Source organism: Anas platyrhynchos, chromosome 3, assembly GCF_047663525.1.
Source record: "Anas platyrhynchos isolate ZD024472 breed Pekin duck chromosome 3, IASCAAS_PekinDuck_T2T, whole genome shotgun sequence".
Classification (NCBI taxonomy): domain Eukaryota; kingdom Metazoa; phylum Chordata; class Aves; order Anseriformes; family Anatidae; genus Anas; species Anas platyrhynchos.
In genome coordinates, this window is record NC_092589.1 from 33,420,584 (window position 1) to 33,437,514 (window position 16,931).

A 16,931-nucleotide genomic window follows, 5' to 3' on the forward strand; every position below is an offset into this window, starting at 1 on the left:
TCATTTTACATGGTTCACCATATTTGCAGTGTCCATAAACTCTGCAGTCATATGTTATGACACAAACTTGTATTTGAAGAAAAGCAATATTCCAGGTGCTCTCCTCTCTCACATGCAGCACTGAACTGCCACTATGAGACGTGCCCCAGTGACAGGACACCAAGGCAGCCACCATTTTGAAGCAGGTTTGTCTAAAGCTGCCGTTATAACAAGCTCACTAAGGATGACTGGAAGGCTTTTAAGGCCAAAAAGACCAGTGTTGTTAGAACAGACACTACAAATTACTTTTAATACAGAAAAATCTGTGCAATTTATGATAGCAGGTTGGAAATATAAAAGCTTAAATCTTGTATTCCACCAACCTGTGTCCCACAGAGAGGCTCCTGCCTTCCATCTGAATTTCCACTTTTTCTTAGTGATCTCACTTCCCTAGGACACTCTTTCTGTCATCTCAGAAACCTGATTTCCTGCTCCTTAATGTGATCTCTTGTGAACTCATTCAGCTGCCTACAGGGTTTAGTTTTCTTTAGCATCACCTAACCTGCTCAGTGTAAGTTCAGCTCAGAGCAGGGCAATAAAATAGTACAAAAGCCTCAGCCACCTGACCTGCACAACACACATTTGCTTCTGCTGAATCATCTTCATCCAATATAAAAGCAACATATGTTTGAATCTGGGAGAAGGTCTGTTTTCATACTAGCATCAATTGAAACACTGTGTTCCCTGAGAAATTGTTAATTTCAAATTGTATATTGCAGTAATGAGCTCTAATGAAGCATTTTTTTCTGACAGCTTTCAAGATAGAGAATAAGAGTAAAGTGTGAAGTAGAGCTGGCTAAACCCAATAAACATCATGGCAGAAGCATGTATTTTACAATATATTAATTACATGATATATATAATTACATGATATAATCATATTCTTAACTGAATTTATCAAGTAACGTAACACAGAACTGAAATGTGGTTCCAGCATACATCTACAGAGTGCATCAAGTGCATTGTACTTATGGTAAGTGTCACAGGGGAAGGGAATAGTCTAAGATTAGATGGACATACATATCATAAATGGCACAGCATATTTCATATTATAATCATTCTTCAATTTTTTTAAAAAAAAAAAAAAAAGGATGTGTTTTTTCTCCTATATGATCAGAGGTCCCCACAATGCCACCAGCTGAATCTCAGCAATGAAAGAACAGATTCAGGTCTGCTTTCTTACAGGTAGACGTTCCAAGTAGCATGCAGCAAGCACAGTCATTTCCATTAAACAATTGGTATGTTTTAAACATTAATACCCTGATCTAATGTTTATAGGAGTTTTGAGTTCATTTGTCATTGGGAAAATGCACAAATTATTTCAACAAGTGTATTTTATTGGAAGTGGTGAACAAATATATAGTCTTATTTTGGAAAATAATCTCTTACTGATATGAATTGCATTTTCTGGCTACCTCAGTGAAGTTCATAGGCATAACTCATCATCACAAGATTATTCTTTCCAAGACTAAGTACTATCTTGTTGGAAATTGATTGGATTTTTTATTTGATATTGATTATAATGAAAAATGTGAAGTTGAAACCAAAGTAATTTATGAAAAAAAATCAATGTAGAGATTTGCCTAGTAATATACCCTTGGATTAGTTTGAAATCCCCTTGATTCATACTTTTCAAAAATTTCACAAAATATTATGCCTTCAAAATGCCCTCCAGCATCTATTTTTATCTGCTTATGGTATATGGTGTTAAACCTTTTGCATATTTTTCATGTCTCACTTTCTCCTCTTTTGCCCCTAGTCCAAACTATTTAATCCCCGTGTAACAGGTATCATGCAAAAGCAGTGCTGTGAGATCTCATGCTAGCTTTTTGACAAAATCATTCCTTTGGCAACATCCTAACTTTTTGGTGCTCCCCAGGGAAAACAGATGCTTGTTAGAAACATATGACATCATAAATTTCCTGTCACACACAGATTTAAAATCTTACTTTTTTTATGATGTACTGGGAATTCTTGGTAAACTGAACTGTCATGTAACTAGACTGTGTTTCTCAAGCCAGTCAATATTGCTGTGTTACGTGCCTTGCTGTGGTGGTATATATGTCCCACTTAAAGAGGTTAGGGACTAGGGATTAAAAGGCTGTCACACGTTTTAGCAGCCCAAATAAGAGCTACCTGCTGGCTTATATACACTCTAAATTGGCTTTGTGTTCCACCTCAGAGATTATTGGTTGGTTCAGTGTGGCTGTACCATGGGCTTTGTTAACCTGTCATGTCTTCACCCAATCATTTTAATCAGGTGTCCTCAGGCATCTGTGGTTTGAGAAGGTTTTTTCCTTCCTTAATGTTCCAGGAATGGCTTCATTAAACCTTCAAGTACAGACATCAATATTCATTTCTTATATTCATGGAATCACAGAATGGCTTGGGCTGGAAGGGACCTTAAAAAGATCATTTGGCTCCAACCCCCCTGCTGTGGGTAACGATGCCTCTCACTAGGCCAGGTTGTCCAGGGCCTCGTCCAACCTGGCCTTGAACACCTCCAGGGATGGGGCATCCACAGCTTCTCTGGGCAACCTGTGCCAGTGCATCACCACCCTTGGAGTAAAGAATTTCCTTGTGTTCACCTGGAAAATGAAACAATAGGTACTGATTATATTAGGTAGGTTTTACTTCCCCCAGTAGTGTATTTTATCCTGTAAGGATCTCAGAAAGCCTTGCACAAAGGCAACTGAGGGACAGCATTTCTAGAAGTGTAGAAATGGCAAAATTTCCCCTAAGGTCATATATGCTCCAGCCATGAAGCAACAAAAGTGCTTAAAATAGAAGGTAAGAGTCCTGACTGTCAGTTGTTTTATACATAGCGTAGAAGCAGTCAGTTTTGCTAGTCTTGAAACCATGGCTTGCTGATGGTCTTAAAATCCAAATTCTGCTTTCAGTTGCCTCAGTAAGCTTGTTGGATTTCAGCTGGTCTTGGGGAGTGTTCAGGGTTCATCCCAGTCTACTTTCACAGCCAGCAATTTGCCTTTGAGCACAATGTGGCTGTTTCTTCTTGCTGCAAAGGGTTGCCCTCCATTATTATTCATCACACTTCCTTTAGCCTCCCCTCTTGAGGTGAGGTGGTTATAACATTTGCTGCTTCAGAGGAACTAATTCAGACTCCAGTTTTGAATTACGACTACAGGCAGGTTGGTAAGACAGACCATATTTGAAATGCAATCATTGATACCTCAGTAAAGACTGAAACTACTCCAAACTGACTCACTGAAAGCACATGTAATGTTTCTAGAAGATCTCATTTTTCAACAGGGTGGGATAATCCAACTGTACTTGGAATGTGTAAGATTGGCAGGTGCTTAGCAGTGTAAAAATAAGATTCACAGTTCTTAAGACAATTTCCAGTACAGGTGGAAAACAAATTTTCCCTTTATTTAAAATTAGCAATTTGTTCTGCTAGTAAAGTAACTTCATAGTTTACTACTTGTGCTGTATTAAAGTCACATTCTCAGATGCACCTTCTTCTCTAATCTCTCTGAGATATTTTTCCTCAAAATGTATTTAAAACTAAAACCCTAACACACTTTAGTGATGACAAAAACATGGAAGTAATGGTATTTCATCAATATATCAACATACACTATGCTTGTGGGTGTGCCTGTGAACCTGTAGGCTATGTAGTATCACTCCATTTTAGAGGAGGTTGTCTTTTTGTCAGATACACATTCTTCATTCAAGATTTCTTCATGTAGCAGTTACAAGGATGTGAGGAAATCTGCTACGTTTGGCTGTCACAGGTTCACAGGCTGTATTAATAGATAGGATTAGTGAATAAGCACAGGTCTGAAGGCTGTAAAGCTCCTGTCCCTTGAGACTTCCTTCTTTAGGTTATTAGTCTCATTGAAGAGCTTCTCCGAATAGCGGGAGCAGAAGCAGAAGAAAAGGCTGGATTTATTTTATTTTCCCTGGCATTTGAGATATACTGGGGTAAAGGCAAGTTCTGGGTCATAGGCTTTGTTGAAAATGTCTCTCCAGTCTCCACAGGCACCCTGGAGGAACAACAACATCAGTTTCCTGAGCAGAGAGGCTGCTGTCACAGAACAAGGAGAGACTATTATAGGCTTCTACCTACTGGCTTTAGGTATGTACTTTGTTTTGACTTGGCTTGTAAAATGAAGCTCCTAGTAGAGTTTGGTATAAAGCTCAGAGTGACTGACTGCACTTGGTTTTTACCCATAACAGATCAAGATGTTATAAAATGCAACTTTTTTCTTCAGCTATTACAAGATCAAGCTTTCTTTTGCTAAACGGTGATTAATAATCAATGCAAAATTTTTGAAAAGAAAGAAAAAACACTCAATCCTGCAAACGCTTAATTATTGTTCACTGAATTTAATATGTGGAAAGAGCACATATTAAGAAATACCTTATCAGAAGCACATATAATACTTCTCTATCTTCTTATGTCTCAGTAGCACTGAATTAATGTTCTGTGATTTCCAGAGTTTTGACTACTGCTGGTCAGTTGGCATCTTACAATTACCTCCTGCAGAGACAGAAAATACAGTTCTATCATTTGTGTTTTTCCCTAAATTAAACTATTTGTACTACTTTTGCTTTAATTGTTCACTGAAAAACAAACAAACAAACAAACAAAAACTTCTTTAAACAGGACCTATGAGAGACCTAAGGACTAGAGCATTATCCTGTGTTAGCAGTTACAATACTTTGCATTCATTTACATTCTCCTGTGTGACAGCTATTGTAATTGTATAGTAGCTGAAAATGGAACCTAATATGAACTCAGCTGGATCACAGTGCAACTTTGTTGGTGTCATTTGTTTAAATATTGTCTACTTGAGGCAGACTCACTGAAGGATATGAGCAAACCTCATATTAAACCTCATATTAAAGAATGCAGGTTTGGTAAGTAATCAAAATTTCCATCTGTATAGCTTCACATTAAAGTTCAAGAAAAAATAACTTCTACATCAGTTGTTCTAAGCAGCCCATACAAAAATGTTTATTTTTAAATGGCCGACCTAAGCATTTTTTTATTTTTCTAAGCTTGCCATATATTGCAAGTAGCTCACTCACCATCAGCTAATGCTTGAAAAAAACACTGTGAAAATTATAATGTAAAACAATAAGTACTTTGTTTATATGAGATTTTCTGTTTTATCTGTAAAAAGCAGGGGAAAAAGAAGTTGGTTTGGAATAAAAAGAGAGATTCTAGCAAAAAAAAAAAAAAAAAAAAGTAAATAAAAAAGCATGACTTTTATCTTATTAAGAAACTTAATTAGAAGAGTGCCTGCAAGATAAAATGGAGTTATCTCAAATTCATTCCCAATCTGTTCGCATGTGCACACCCCGGCACAAATGGCTGGGAACAGGCTGCACCATCAGCTAATGAATTAATCAGTTGCATTTAGGACTAGAAAAACCTTGTGGGTCAGCAAGGCCAGTCCCCTGCTGTGACAATATATAATCCCTTTTACAAAGCTATCATGCTTCCTTTTACAAATGGTTAGGGATTTTTGTTGTTGCTGCCCTTCTTCCAAACGACAGCCTGTTCCTGACTTCATTTCTATGTTGGGTAGGACCGTTTACCTAAATTCTTAGCTAAATTGATCATATGAGCTTTGTCCTTTTTGTCACTCCTTTTAATTTAAATAATTTTTGTTGCCTGCAATTAATCTCCTACAGCCTCTCTGTATCCCTAGAGTAACATTAATATCTTGTTGTCAAACTTTGTATTCCAATATTAAGCAAATGAGGGTTTTCTTTATCTCCTAGTCATAATAGTGTTTCCTCTGTCATTTTAGCCCATCATCATAGCAGCTTTTTGCAGTTCCAACTTTGACTCATTTTTTGAACCAGAACTACATACAGAATCCAAACAAGATCTCACCATCACCATTCATTCATATTTACACTTCTGTAGCTCTGCTAATCCCTCCTAGTGGTGCCTGTGCATCACAGACAGGTAGCACACGCTTCTTCCACTGAAGGTGTTTTCCTTTGCTGCCTCCTAATGCTGACCTCACATCTTATTAGCAAATACACTTTCAAGTACTTAAGCACCCAAGCTTTTACACTGTTCTGTTAAATTTCATTCATTCCTAATTACTGCAGTCTTCAAAGTCACCAAGTAATTTTTATATGCTATCCAGTCATCTTCTATCACTGATTGTCAACTTTCACCAGCAATTTCATAGCTGCTGTAGCTCCTGGTTATGCCAAACCTCTCGTGAACCTAAAACCTGTTCTGAAGCCACTCATGGAGGAAACTCATTACTAATCTCCCTGCACATAACATTCATGCTCAGGTCCACATCACTTTGCAATTGTTTCTATTCCTCACCTGTGTGAATAAACAATTTCCTATATGCTAACAGAATACATGTATTTATTAAAGATAGTTTAGTACTTCTATACCAATTTATTTGGAAAAATACTAGTAGGGCATAAGCTAGTTTTCAGAAGCCCTTATTACCAAAGAATCTATTTTTCATTTTATAACCGTCACTTTATCCACCCTTTAAAATTTGGATTAAGGACCTGCTGCTGCAGGATGACTGAAAGACTGTAAATAAGGTCTCAAAGTCAGTGAGAAAAAATTGGAACTTTCCAATTGTGTGTGTTTTATGAGTCGCCACAATATCTTCCAAAGCACTCTTTAGTACTGCTGTCAAGGAGAATCTTTCTTTGAGGGGAGTGGTGAAAATAAGCTGTAAGTATAAAAATATTAGGGGAGAGAATTTCCTTTATGATCTTTCTAAAAGAATGTTTTTCAGAGTTTGACAGCTGAAATGTAGACAACAAGAAAATAACAATTTTCAGCAGGAATGTTGTGTTTGGTGGGTTGCTTTTTTTTTTTTTTTTTCTCTTTTCTCCAGCTTATGATGTTAGAATTCAGTATGTATTTCTTCCAGATCTCTTTTAAGAAATATTTGGATATGCTTTTTATTTATTTAATTATTTTAAATGTGGAGACAGCAATACAATTCCACTGTTAGCAGCTACATAAAAAACACACCTATGCACTTCATTATAATTGATGTTTTATATATCAAGGGGCCAATGCATTCAGCCAAACATTACCTGTTTTTGAAAACGGACAAACACATGAACCACCAAGTTATTACCAAAATATTTCAAACTTTGTAACTAGTCTAAGCTTCATCTGAGTTTACTTTCTGAAGTCTATTTGTAATCAACTTCATCTGCCCCATATATCTGTAAAGCTGCAGTCCTACTGTGATAACTTCATACAGCTGCTAAAGGTTGCACATTCATTGGTTTTTAAGTGCTCCAGTTCCTCCTGACAAGCTTGTAAATGCTTGGAATGTCACAGCTGCTATTGAAACTTACCACCAGATTCAAAACTGCTACCTAAGTCAAATCCAGACTGGTGGGGTGGGATGACATTTTTTCTCCCCATAAATATTAATTGTAATCCTGAAGTAATTGTTATTTTCTGTGTTTAGACACAATTTGCTCTGTGCTCATTTTCCTAGTTCCCTAGATTCATATTTAACTGGGGCTGTTAAAATGAAAGTTTGGCATAAAAGAAAATTTTGAGCATGACAGAATATTTGATAGAAAACAAATTCTGACTTTCTGTGAGTGCTCACATCAGAAAGGCATGATGAGAGCATTACCAGCCTGATCTGAAAATGGGAACGGACCACAAGACCCAAACTTGCCTTTAAATGGCACTAATTTCCGAATGGTGTCAGTAAGCTACTTGACAAGTGACAGAATGAGTGTTATTTTGGACAGTTATTTGACAGCTAAACCTGAGAAGGTGGGAAAGAAAACAAGCTATTCACAAAGTATCCATCCACAAAATGATCGTACTTATCGAACAAATAATCTCTCCACGCTTTGTCAAGTCTAAAACATGATGACTTTTCTTTCTGCCAAAATTGGCAATATGGCCTAGATAGGATATTGTGTATGTATAATTAGCGGTGAAGACTGAAAACAGAACAGGATCACTTCACAGCTGCAGTAGTTAATGACAGCTTTGCAAACTTTAGATTTTCTCACTGTTTTAGATAAAAGATTTTCAGGTTAGAAAACTTGACAGCAGACTCCTTCAGATAGGGATTTACGCTTACGTAGTACAGGCGGTGGTGTCAGTGTTCAACTCCATTCATGCCTGCTCTGTATCTAGATACTCAATCCAATTTCATTCCTAGAGGTGAAGCCAAGGGAAAAACATAGTTTGCCCTATGACACTGAGTCTTCACCTTTTGTTCTTCATTACTTCATTACTTGAATCCTTCCACTTAAGACTGGATGTTTTAAACTGTAGATGGGTGAGGTATAACCCACTCCTTTTTTAAATTAATTCTTAAAAGTTTTTAAAAGTAAGGCCCACACAACAGTGTATGTGTAGTATGAAGAAGCCTAAGTACATAAAAAGGACAATTACCTGTCCTAGCTGAGCATGGATGCTGGCATCTATTGGAAATATGGGAATATTGAAAATAAGCTATTAGTTTCCCTATACCAAACTAAACTCTGGGGAGGAAAAAAAAAAAAAAATCTAATGCAAAGAATGGAATTGCACACAGGCTCTGGTGTTCTTCCCTTGTTCATAGCCCTTCTCAAACAGATGAGAGAAAAGAGGATATGCCTACATTCTCAGGCCTGGGTGGTCTGGCAGAAATCTTTGTAAAATTGTTGCATTCTACATTAGCTGTTCCCTGATCCTGACAATTCACTCTTCTCAGATGCTTTCAGCAGAGACGTTTTCACTGTCTTTATTCATTCTTGTTGTCTGCTTTTTGGATGCTTGTTTTGCACTGGCTGGTGGACAGCATGCTGATACAGGACTTTGTGTTTCGGTTCCTGACTTCTACCAGCTGGCTTGGCAGCCTTCCCGTTCCTCCCCTGAAAGTCATGGATAACTGCACCAACCTCCTTTGTGGAGCATTTTTGAAATCCGAGGATTAAAATGCTCCATTAGGAGGTATTACTTCAGGGGAAGGATTACTACTGAGTTATATAAGGGCAATACAATGGTTTTTAATATTGCTTTCCATCCTGTTCCTCCTACCTCCCAGTGTTTGCAAATGTGGTACCAACTATGTTTCTGTAGAAAAGGTCTTCACAGCACTGTCCACAGATAAAAGCAGGATCCTGAGAAGTATGGGTGACTCTTTAGTTTTTCAGTATGTAGCAATTATCAACGCTCATTTAGCCTATTCTGCTCTGATACTGGCAGTCTCACAGCAGCTGCTCTCAGTCCTGTCCTCTGTTAATGAACATCAGCAATTTTGTCACCTGCCATTTAACTGCCAGCATCCCTCGTCAATGAGACCATATCAGCAGCATTACAGCTTGTTAGGGAGCTGCGATGGCTCTACTCTGAACCTTATGTTGAGTGGAAGTTCTCAGTTTCACCCTATCTGTTATTTTTCTCTCTCAGCCACTTAGAGATCTCAGTTGGAACCTGTCTGTCCTTTCTCAACAGAATTTCCTGAGGATCCCAAGATTGGGTTTAGAGGGTTTTGTTTTTGTTTCATTTTTCCATATATTCCTGTAAGAACATTGCTGACAGCCTGCAGAAAGCAGAACTGGATTCCTCAACTCAATCTCTTCTACCCCTTTTTTCATTGAGAGGCCACCTGGTGACACCAATGCCTTATAGCACTTCAAAGTTCGGAAGTTTCTTTCTGGGGTCTGGATTGGCCTGTGATCTGCCCTGAGGCAGACATGCCTGCAAAGCAGTTGAGGAAATTCCTGCCCTCACCAAGGGTGTCAGAACTATTGCTGCATTTGCTTGGTATTACATTTTTAAACCTTTTTTCCCTCATTGTATTCTCAGGGCTGGGAGGGAGGTGTTTTTGTTTGGTTGGGTTTGGCAAAGTCCAAAGTCAGCAACCCCAAAGCAGCATGCCTACCTGAGGGTGCAGAGATCCAGTGTCCCACAGTCACTGCCCTGGTTGATAGTACTTCTATGTCACCATTGTTTTTGTTACTCAAAACAAAACTCACTTGTTTTCTTAGAACTGAGTTCCTTCTTTATTTTATTTTTGATCGGAGTACTAATAAGGCATATCTCCAAGACACATCAGGTGTTTTAGAGACTGGATATGCCAGTGAAGGTTACTCACCTGCAGTGGTTGAGAGCGTTGTGCCTGTCTTCAAAAGTGTTATGCATGCACTCTCTCTCTGATTTTCTCTCTCTCATTGCTTCCCTCACCCCCATTCCTCGGTGTCTGAAATTAGTTTTGAAAGTGATCACAAATACGGGGTGTGTGTCATCTTCATCTAAAATAGTTGTATTGTTCTTTTGCATGACCTTTTTCCTCAGGTATTTTTTTTTTTCTTTTCTTTTCCCCTAAGACACTTTGACTGAAAACTCCCTTACTCTCCAGGCTCAAGGGAATTTGTTCTGTGTATTCCTATCAAGTGCACGTGTATGACATTGTAAGGACAGTCCTCCTATCTATTACACTGCATTGCATTAACAAAAGGTTACTGTTTACAAAGGAGGTGAAATTTTATTACGTTTGTCATTTTAGCACAGTCTCTTAATATTGATAGGGAAAATACTTCCACACCTACTGCCTTGAAAGTTATCTTACCTTAGAGGAGGTAGAGTTGACGCATGTAAACACCACAGCTCTCATGATTGCACTGCAAACTGTCCTAATGCACTCCCAAAGCAGTCAGTCCTCCCATGCCCTGCTGTACCTATTTATAATGCCGAGACCCAGAGAAAAGTTGAAAACAATTTCTGTCTTGAAGAACACACAGTCTGGTAATAAGACTCCGTTAAGAAACATTGTCACCTAGTGGCCAGAATAAGATACACTTATTGTTGTCAATCTTACAAGGACATATATCTGTATAAATATGTATGTGTGTGTATATATATATATATCTACACGTATGGATCTCAACATATCATTACACCCATGTCTATTTCTGGTTAATGCCATATGTTGACACGTCAGCTCTTCCCAGTTTGAAAGCACTTCAGCAATTCATGCGTGTTTGCTATGCGAGCCAGAACGGCAGCTTCTTGGCAGTTTTACAAAGAAGTTATTAGAAAGGAAATTAGTCTGCAGAAAAAGCTGTTTGCATTGCAGTACCGAGACTGTCCCACCAAGCACCTCCCGCTCCAGACTAGCCGCTGCACCCTGCTGGGCTGTAAATATGTAACCTCACTACTTGGAGAGCAAGCACATTGCTCACTGGTGTTTCAGCTAGTGATGTTCCCAGCTGGCTTGGACATACAGAGGAAATTTCCTGCTAAGTCCCTGCCTTGTGAGCCACAGTCTGACTGAGAAACACTGGGTTCCCATCATTTGGGGTTATTATGATTCCCAAAGGAAGGCAGCTGCCACCTTGCTGTGATAATAAACCTGTCAGCTGTTCTTCATCTTGTGAACTTCTCTGAATATCTAGAGATGCTGTGCAATGCCGTCACATCACATCCTTCTTCAGTGCATGTATTTGCATCTTGTTGTGTCCGTATTCAGCATCCATACTCTGGGATAACTACTTCTTGTGTCCCGATGGAAGATTAATGTTTTTCTCTGACCTGGTTGTTAGTTAAGGTTGCACCTTGGCACTAGCTGTGGGAAACAAATCCACCAGCTCCTAGGCTCCTACAAACTTGTTCTAAGCTGCAGACACCCAGAAGAGGTGATGTTTTGGTCTGCATTAACAAGGTGAGGTGTGTGCAGTCATGGAGCAGGTTTTGGGATGGAGGTGTGAGTTGATGGGAGCTAGGTGCTACCTAACCTGGTGCTCATCAGGAGTACTCATCATTCCTGAAGCTGCCCTGGAGCTGTCCCCTTCACCAGCTAAGTCCCATTCTCAACAATGAGCCTGATACTTACAAGCAAGTGTCTTGTTAAATGTAATTCCTTTCTACATGTCTGTATCACTTCAGAAAGTGGGATGCAAACAACCCAGGTCTTGCATGGACAGGTAGAGCAATAGCCACACATATTCAGAAACTCTGGATCTCTCCAAATGAGTAGGTGACTGATTATTACCAGATTCAGAATCATCTCCCTTCCTCGTGTTTTCTTCATGTAGCTAGACATACAAGACTGTAAGAGAAGGCACAACTTTTTTTTTTGTTTGTTTGTTTGTTTTTTTTTTCTCCTTTAGTGCTTCTGTGAATGTCCTTATCTAAATGTTCTTTTTATACAGATTAAGCCATTTCCAGCTGGGACAGACTTTGCTGAAAGGAGATCCTAGACTGTTCTAAGAGAATAAACTTAATTGTATTAGCTGAAAAGGGCAGTACTTCTCCAGAAAGGACTGCTGAAGCATCTCTGTGACTATTTGCGTGAACATTCAGGATCCATTACTGTATACAACATATCTAAACAGCTGCAGCTTCTAGCAGATTTTATGTAGTCTCTGCTCCACTCTACCACTCTTTCTATTTTTTCCCCAGGAGTTGTTTCATGAGTTTCATCCATCTATTTAGGAAAAAATAAATAAATTTACTCCAGGCCTTCAAATGGTGGATCTTTGGGAAACACAGCAGCAACTCTTTGTGTTCATTCTGTTTTATTGCCAGTTATTCACTTGTTCCTAATTCTGAAATGCACCTAGTTACTTATAAAGGTTTCATGCATAGGCTGTCCAGTGGCTAAAATACAGTTTCAATTAATTTCTAATGGAACAAAAGGGTAGCATTAGAAGTGACTTCACACATTTACAGATTGAACTGCTGCTTGCTTTGTTTGGTTTTAGATTTCATTAATATTTTTTTTCCAGGTTGGCTGTCTTGGTTTGGAAATAGCATTGTGATTTTTGTCCTGTATAAACAAAGACATCTTCTGCAGCCCACTGACTACCTCACATTTAACTTGGCAATATCAGATGCTGGCATCTCTGTGTTTGGTTACTCACGGGGGATCATTGAAATCTTCAATGTTTTCAGAGATGATGGATTCATTATCACATCAATATGGACTTGCCAGGTAAGACTGGATTATACTCAATTAGACAAAATAAGTGTAGCTATTTGTGTACATACTGTGTATAAATAACAAAGCAGGACCAAAAAGGTGAAAAGAAGTACTGACTAACCTTCCAAAAGGACAGTTGTCTCTTTTGTTACATCCATAAATCCATGTGATTGATCAGCTTTTGACATATTTTCAGTGATTTTTCCTACCACAAAAAATAAACATACCCAACACGCTGACTGATGCTACATTTAAATGCTGTCCTTTCTACAGGAGGATTCTGTGTGTTCGAAATTCACAATTTGCTTTGTAGAAGAGGGTCTAGAAACCTTAGAGAAGGTTTGTATAATGAAAGTTTCACAATTATTGCACAAAAGATGTCCTTTGCTATAGTGTGTTTACAGTTTTATTCTATTATTCTTGTGGTCACTTGAGGAGACCAGCACTGATCAGTTCAATCCACATATACCATAGAGAAGGTTTATTAGTGAGTTAGTCTAAAATTGCACTTTCCAGAGTCATTTAGTCTTGGTTTTACAGGAAAACAATAACAAAGTGGTTTCTTGTTTTGGTTGATTTTTTTTTCCATAGTGATAAAAGGATACTTATAGCATTTTTTCTTATCTATATTTACCTCTTATTATCTGCTTTATATCCTTTTTTCTTATCTTACTTGAATCAGAAGTGCATCTGCAGAGTATTATGGGACTTGGACTTGTGTTTTGCAAGGTATTTTAGACATTTAATCTAAACGAAGAAAACAAGACTGAGTTGATTGGGATTTGATTTTTTGGAGGCAGACTTGCACATTGCTTTCCTTCTCCCCTTCTTTCCTTTTCTGGTATCCACCAGAGAGTATTTTGCTCTTTGTAGGTAACAAGCTGTTCTTCTGCTCCGCGTGAGCCATCAGAGAATCTAGCTCTATCTCTTCACAATAGTTCCTACTGTTTTGTGTTGTGTGTTTTTTTTTTTGTTTTTGCTTAGCTTCATGTCATAGCTCACACTCATGTTGGAAAGCACAGGTGAAGGCTCTGCTTTTCTTCAGCTCTCTTGCAGCTAGCCCAGTTGTTGGCACTTCAGCATTTAACTCAAAGCAACCTAGGCTCCTGCTTGACAAGGCATTTAGAGCAAAGCTTCTGCATGGCACTTGGGCATACCCGTTAATTACAGCATGCAGCTAGTTGTGCTGAATCGCTTGCAACGTTATGTCTAAAGTCTTTCTGGATTTGGGGTCTATGGTACAATGAGTGACTTCCCTTTATGGCACACTTATCCCTGAACCTGGAGGCAACTTTTTGCCGGAAATTTGAAAAATGTTATTATTGCTAATTCTGAAACACACACACCTGCATAGACAGAATATAAATATGTTCCACAGATAAATAAGCACAAGCCTGGCTCTCTGGTGCTGTCAGTAACATCTGTGAGAAAGTATATTTAATGTGAATGTCTGCTTCATGAAGGAATCAAAAATCTGAAAATCTGAAAATGACAGGATAGCCTACAGCAAGGTATAAGTAAGATCATGATGAAGGAACAGAGAGAGAGAAATAATCCTCTTTTCTTGTTTTATTTATTTATATATTTTTATTTAAAGAGGAGGTTGTAACACAGCAAAGAGAATTTTTACAGCTTGTGTCTGCTTACCCAGAGAATATGATTTTTCTGAAGAACACTGATTAACCTAAGAGCTATAGCTTCATTTACAAAAAAAAATAAATAAAACAAAGTTTTCTTACTCAAAATATGTGTCTATACCCATTTGGCAGACAAGGTTTTATCAAAATGAGGCTAATTATTTCCTCAGTAAAATCCCATTATTTCTCTAATGAGAAAATTGAGAAAATCTACAATTGGAATTTAAGGTCTGTTGAGGATAAGCTTCCAGAAAACCTTTTAGTTTTCTTTATTAATGGAAGCTTTTCAGTTCACCAGATAAACAAAGACATACCTATGAATTGTAAAAGTCACACCCAAATTTAGAATAAAACAGAATCCCATTTTGCCACGTTTTAAGAAAGGTTGGTGCTATGGTTAGGGAATGAAAGGTGAAATCTGGATCTCTGGGTTCCGTTCCAGCTTTGCCACAGACCTCATCTGTCAGACAGGGTAAACCACTTAGGCTGAAATCCTGAACTGAGGTCTGTGGCATATCAGAAAATTTACAGCCCAGCTGGTTGAAAGAGGTAGCATTAAATGACCTTTCTGGTTTCCCAGTTTTTACTACTAATGAATAGTATCAACTATCTGTGACTTGCTGAGTGAAAACCAGGATATATTCAACAACAGGTAGGATTCCTGTTTCCATCAAGATTTTATTCTGTCTTGAGGGTCACAAAAACAAGTTTAAACCCTGGCATCCATCTTCTTGATTATTAAGTTTGGCAAAGCAGAAGCCAGTGATGAAAAATTAATATTTGTTAAGATGGTTCATAATTTGTAAGAGTACTGTGGCTCTCTGTGAAACCCCACCTAGAGCACGGTGTGAAGCTGTGGGCCCCCTATTATAAGAAGGACATGGAGCATCTGGAGTAAGTCCAGAGAAAAGCCATGAGGATGATTGGAGGCCTGGAACACCTGTCCTATGAGGACAGGCTGAGGGAGTTGGGGATGTTCAGTCTGGAGAAGAGAAGGCTTTGGGGAGACCTTACAGTGGCCTTCCAGTGCCTAAAGGGGGCCTACAGGAAAGCTGGGGAGGGACTCCGTCAGGGAGTGCAGTGGTAGGACAAGGCGTCATGGTTTTAAACTGTAAGAGATTTAGATTGGATATAAGAAAGAAATTCTTTACTCAGAGGGTGGTGAGGCCCTGGCACAGGTCACACAGAGAAGCTGTGTATGCCCCATCCCTGAAAGTGCTCAAGTCCAGGCTGAATGGGGCTTTGGGCAGCTTGGTCTGGTGGGAGGTGTCCCTGCTCATGGCAGGGGATTAGAACCAGGTGATCTTTCAGAGCCATTCTAACCCAAACTATTCTATGATTCTATGATCTTCAGGTTTTTAGGAAGAATATTGTACTGAAATTGTGGGAAGTTTCTCTGTGTTAAAAAAGATTTGTACACTTCTGTGCGTATGCAGACAGCCAGCACAAAGCTCATTCTGAAAACGCTCATCACTGAACAGCAGTAGGGTTTTGATGGCTTGTTTTTTGCTGTTTATATGGTGTGATACATTTATAGCCTGACCAGAATGGGTCTTGCATCTGGAAGCCGGGGAGTGGGGGCCTCAGCGCCAGGAAGGTGAAGTCATGCTTTCTGTCACAGCTCTCTGTCACAAGTGTGTGTCTCTTGGTCCCCTGTTCTCACTTAAGCTCCTCTGTAAGTAGCTAGGGTCACAATCTGGACTGCTACACACATCAAGGCTGTTTCCTCAGCATGACTCACGTGTTTTCCATAACTTGGTTCATTTTGCTGGGTCCCAAGGATGGCCTCACTTTGGCTTTCCATCCTTGTCCATTTCATTAAACATTTGCTCCTGTTTGATCAGTCAGCTTCTGCTGTCAGGTATACTTAGGGAAAATTTATTTTTCCAAGCTAGCCTGTCATTTCTGTTTACGAAGAAATTTCATGAGCTCACCTCACTTAATCCACATAGCTATTTTCCCTTCCTCTGCCTTGGGCCTTCTTCAGTGCCTTTCGGTGATATTTTAAAAAAGGTAAGGTTCACCATGCTTGGCTGTCCCAGGTAGGGGGAGTGGGGAGGAGACATACAGATACTTCTCCTCTAGAACAATGTTGTCTGGGAAAAAGCCCTGTGTAACAAAAGTAGTACCTCCAGATAAAAGGACCACTTTGTTGCATGCATGCTGAACAGGACAGATGCATGTGCTCCTGCTCTCCCCCTCTGTATGGAAGGAACACTACTACTCTTCCTCATGACAGATATTACTTTTCTTTTCTGGAGGATTGACAGAGCTTTGCTGTCAAGAATGAGGTTACATGGTAGGTCTGTATACAAATACTGCTCCCACTGAATGCTCTGTA

General features: G+C 39.0%; 1 protein-coding gene and 1 long non-coding RNA gene across 2 annotated transcripts in view; one reads left to right on the forward strand and one right to left on the reverse strand.

Moving 5' to 3' along the window:
* Positions 1 to 2,366: 2,366 nt before the first annotated feature.
* LOC119716572 (uncharacterized) lies at positions 2,367 to 10,744 on the reverse strand. Its single transcript, XR_005264818.2, has 4 exons — positions 10,602 to 10,744; positions 10,128 to 10,232; positions 4,424 to 4,543; positions 2,367 to 2,627 (listed from the first exon to the last, which is right to left on the reverse strand). It is a non-coding gene; the product is annotated as an uncharacterized lncRNA (long non-coding RNA).
* LOC101798873 (visual pigment-like receptor peropsin) overlaps positions 2,685 to 16,931 on the forward strand; it is a 30,365-nt gene continuing 16,118 nt past the window's right edge. The window contains exons 1-2 of the mRNA XM_013102149.5: positions 2,685 to 4,138; positions 12,760 to 12,965. Of these exons, the coding sequence (XP_012957603.1) occupies positions 4,021 to 4,138; positions 12,760 to 12,965 (324 nt within the window). The 5' untranslated portion in view covers positions 2,685 to 4,020. The remainder of the gene's footprint in view (positions 4,139 to 12,759; positions 12,966 to 16,931) is intronic.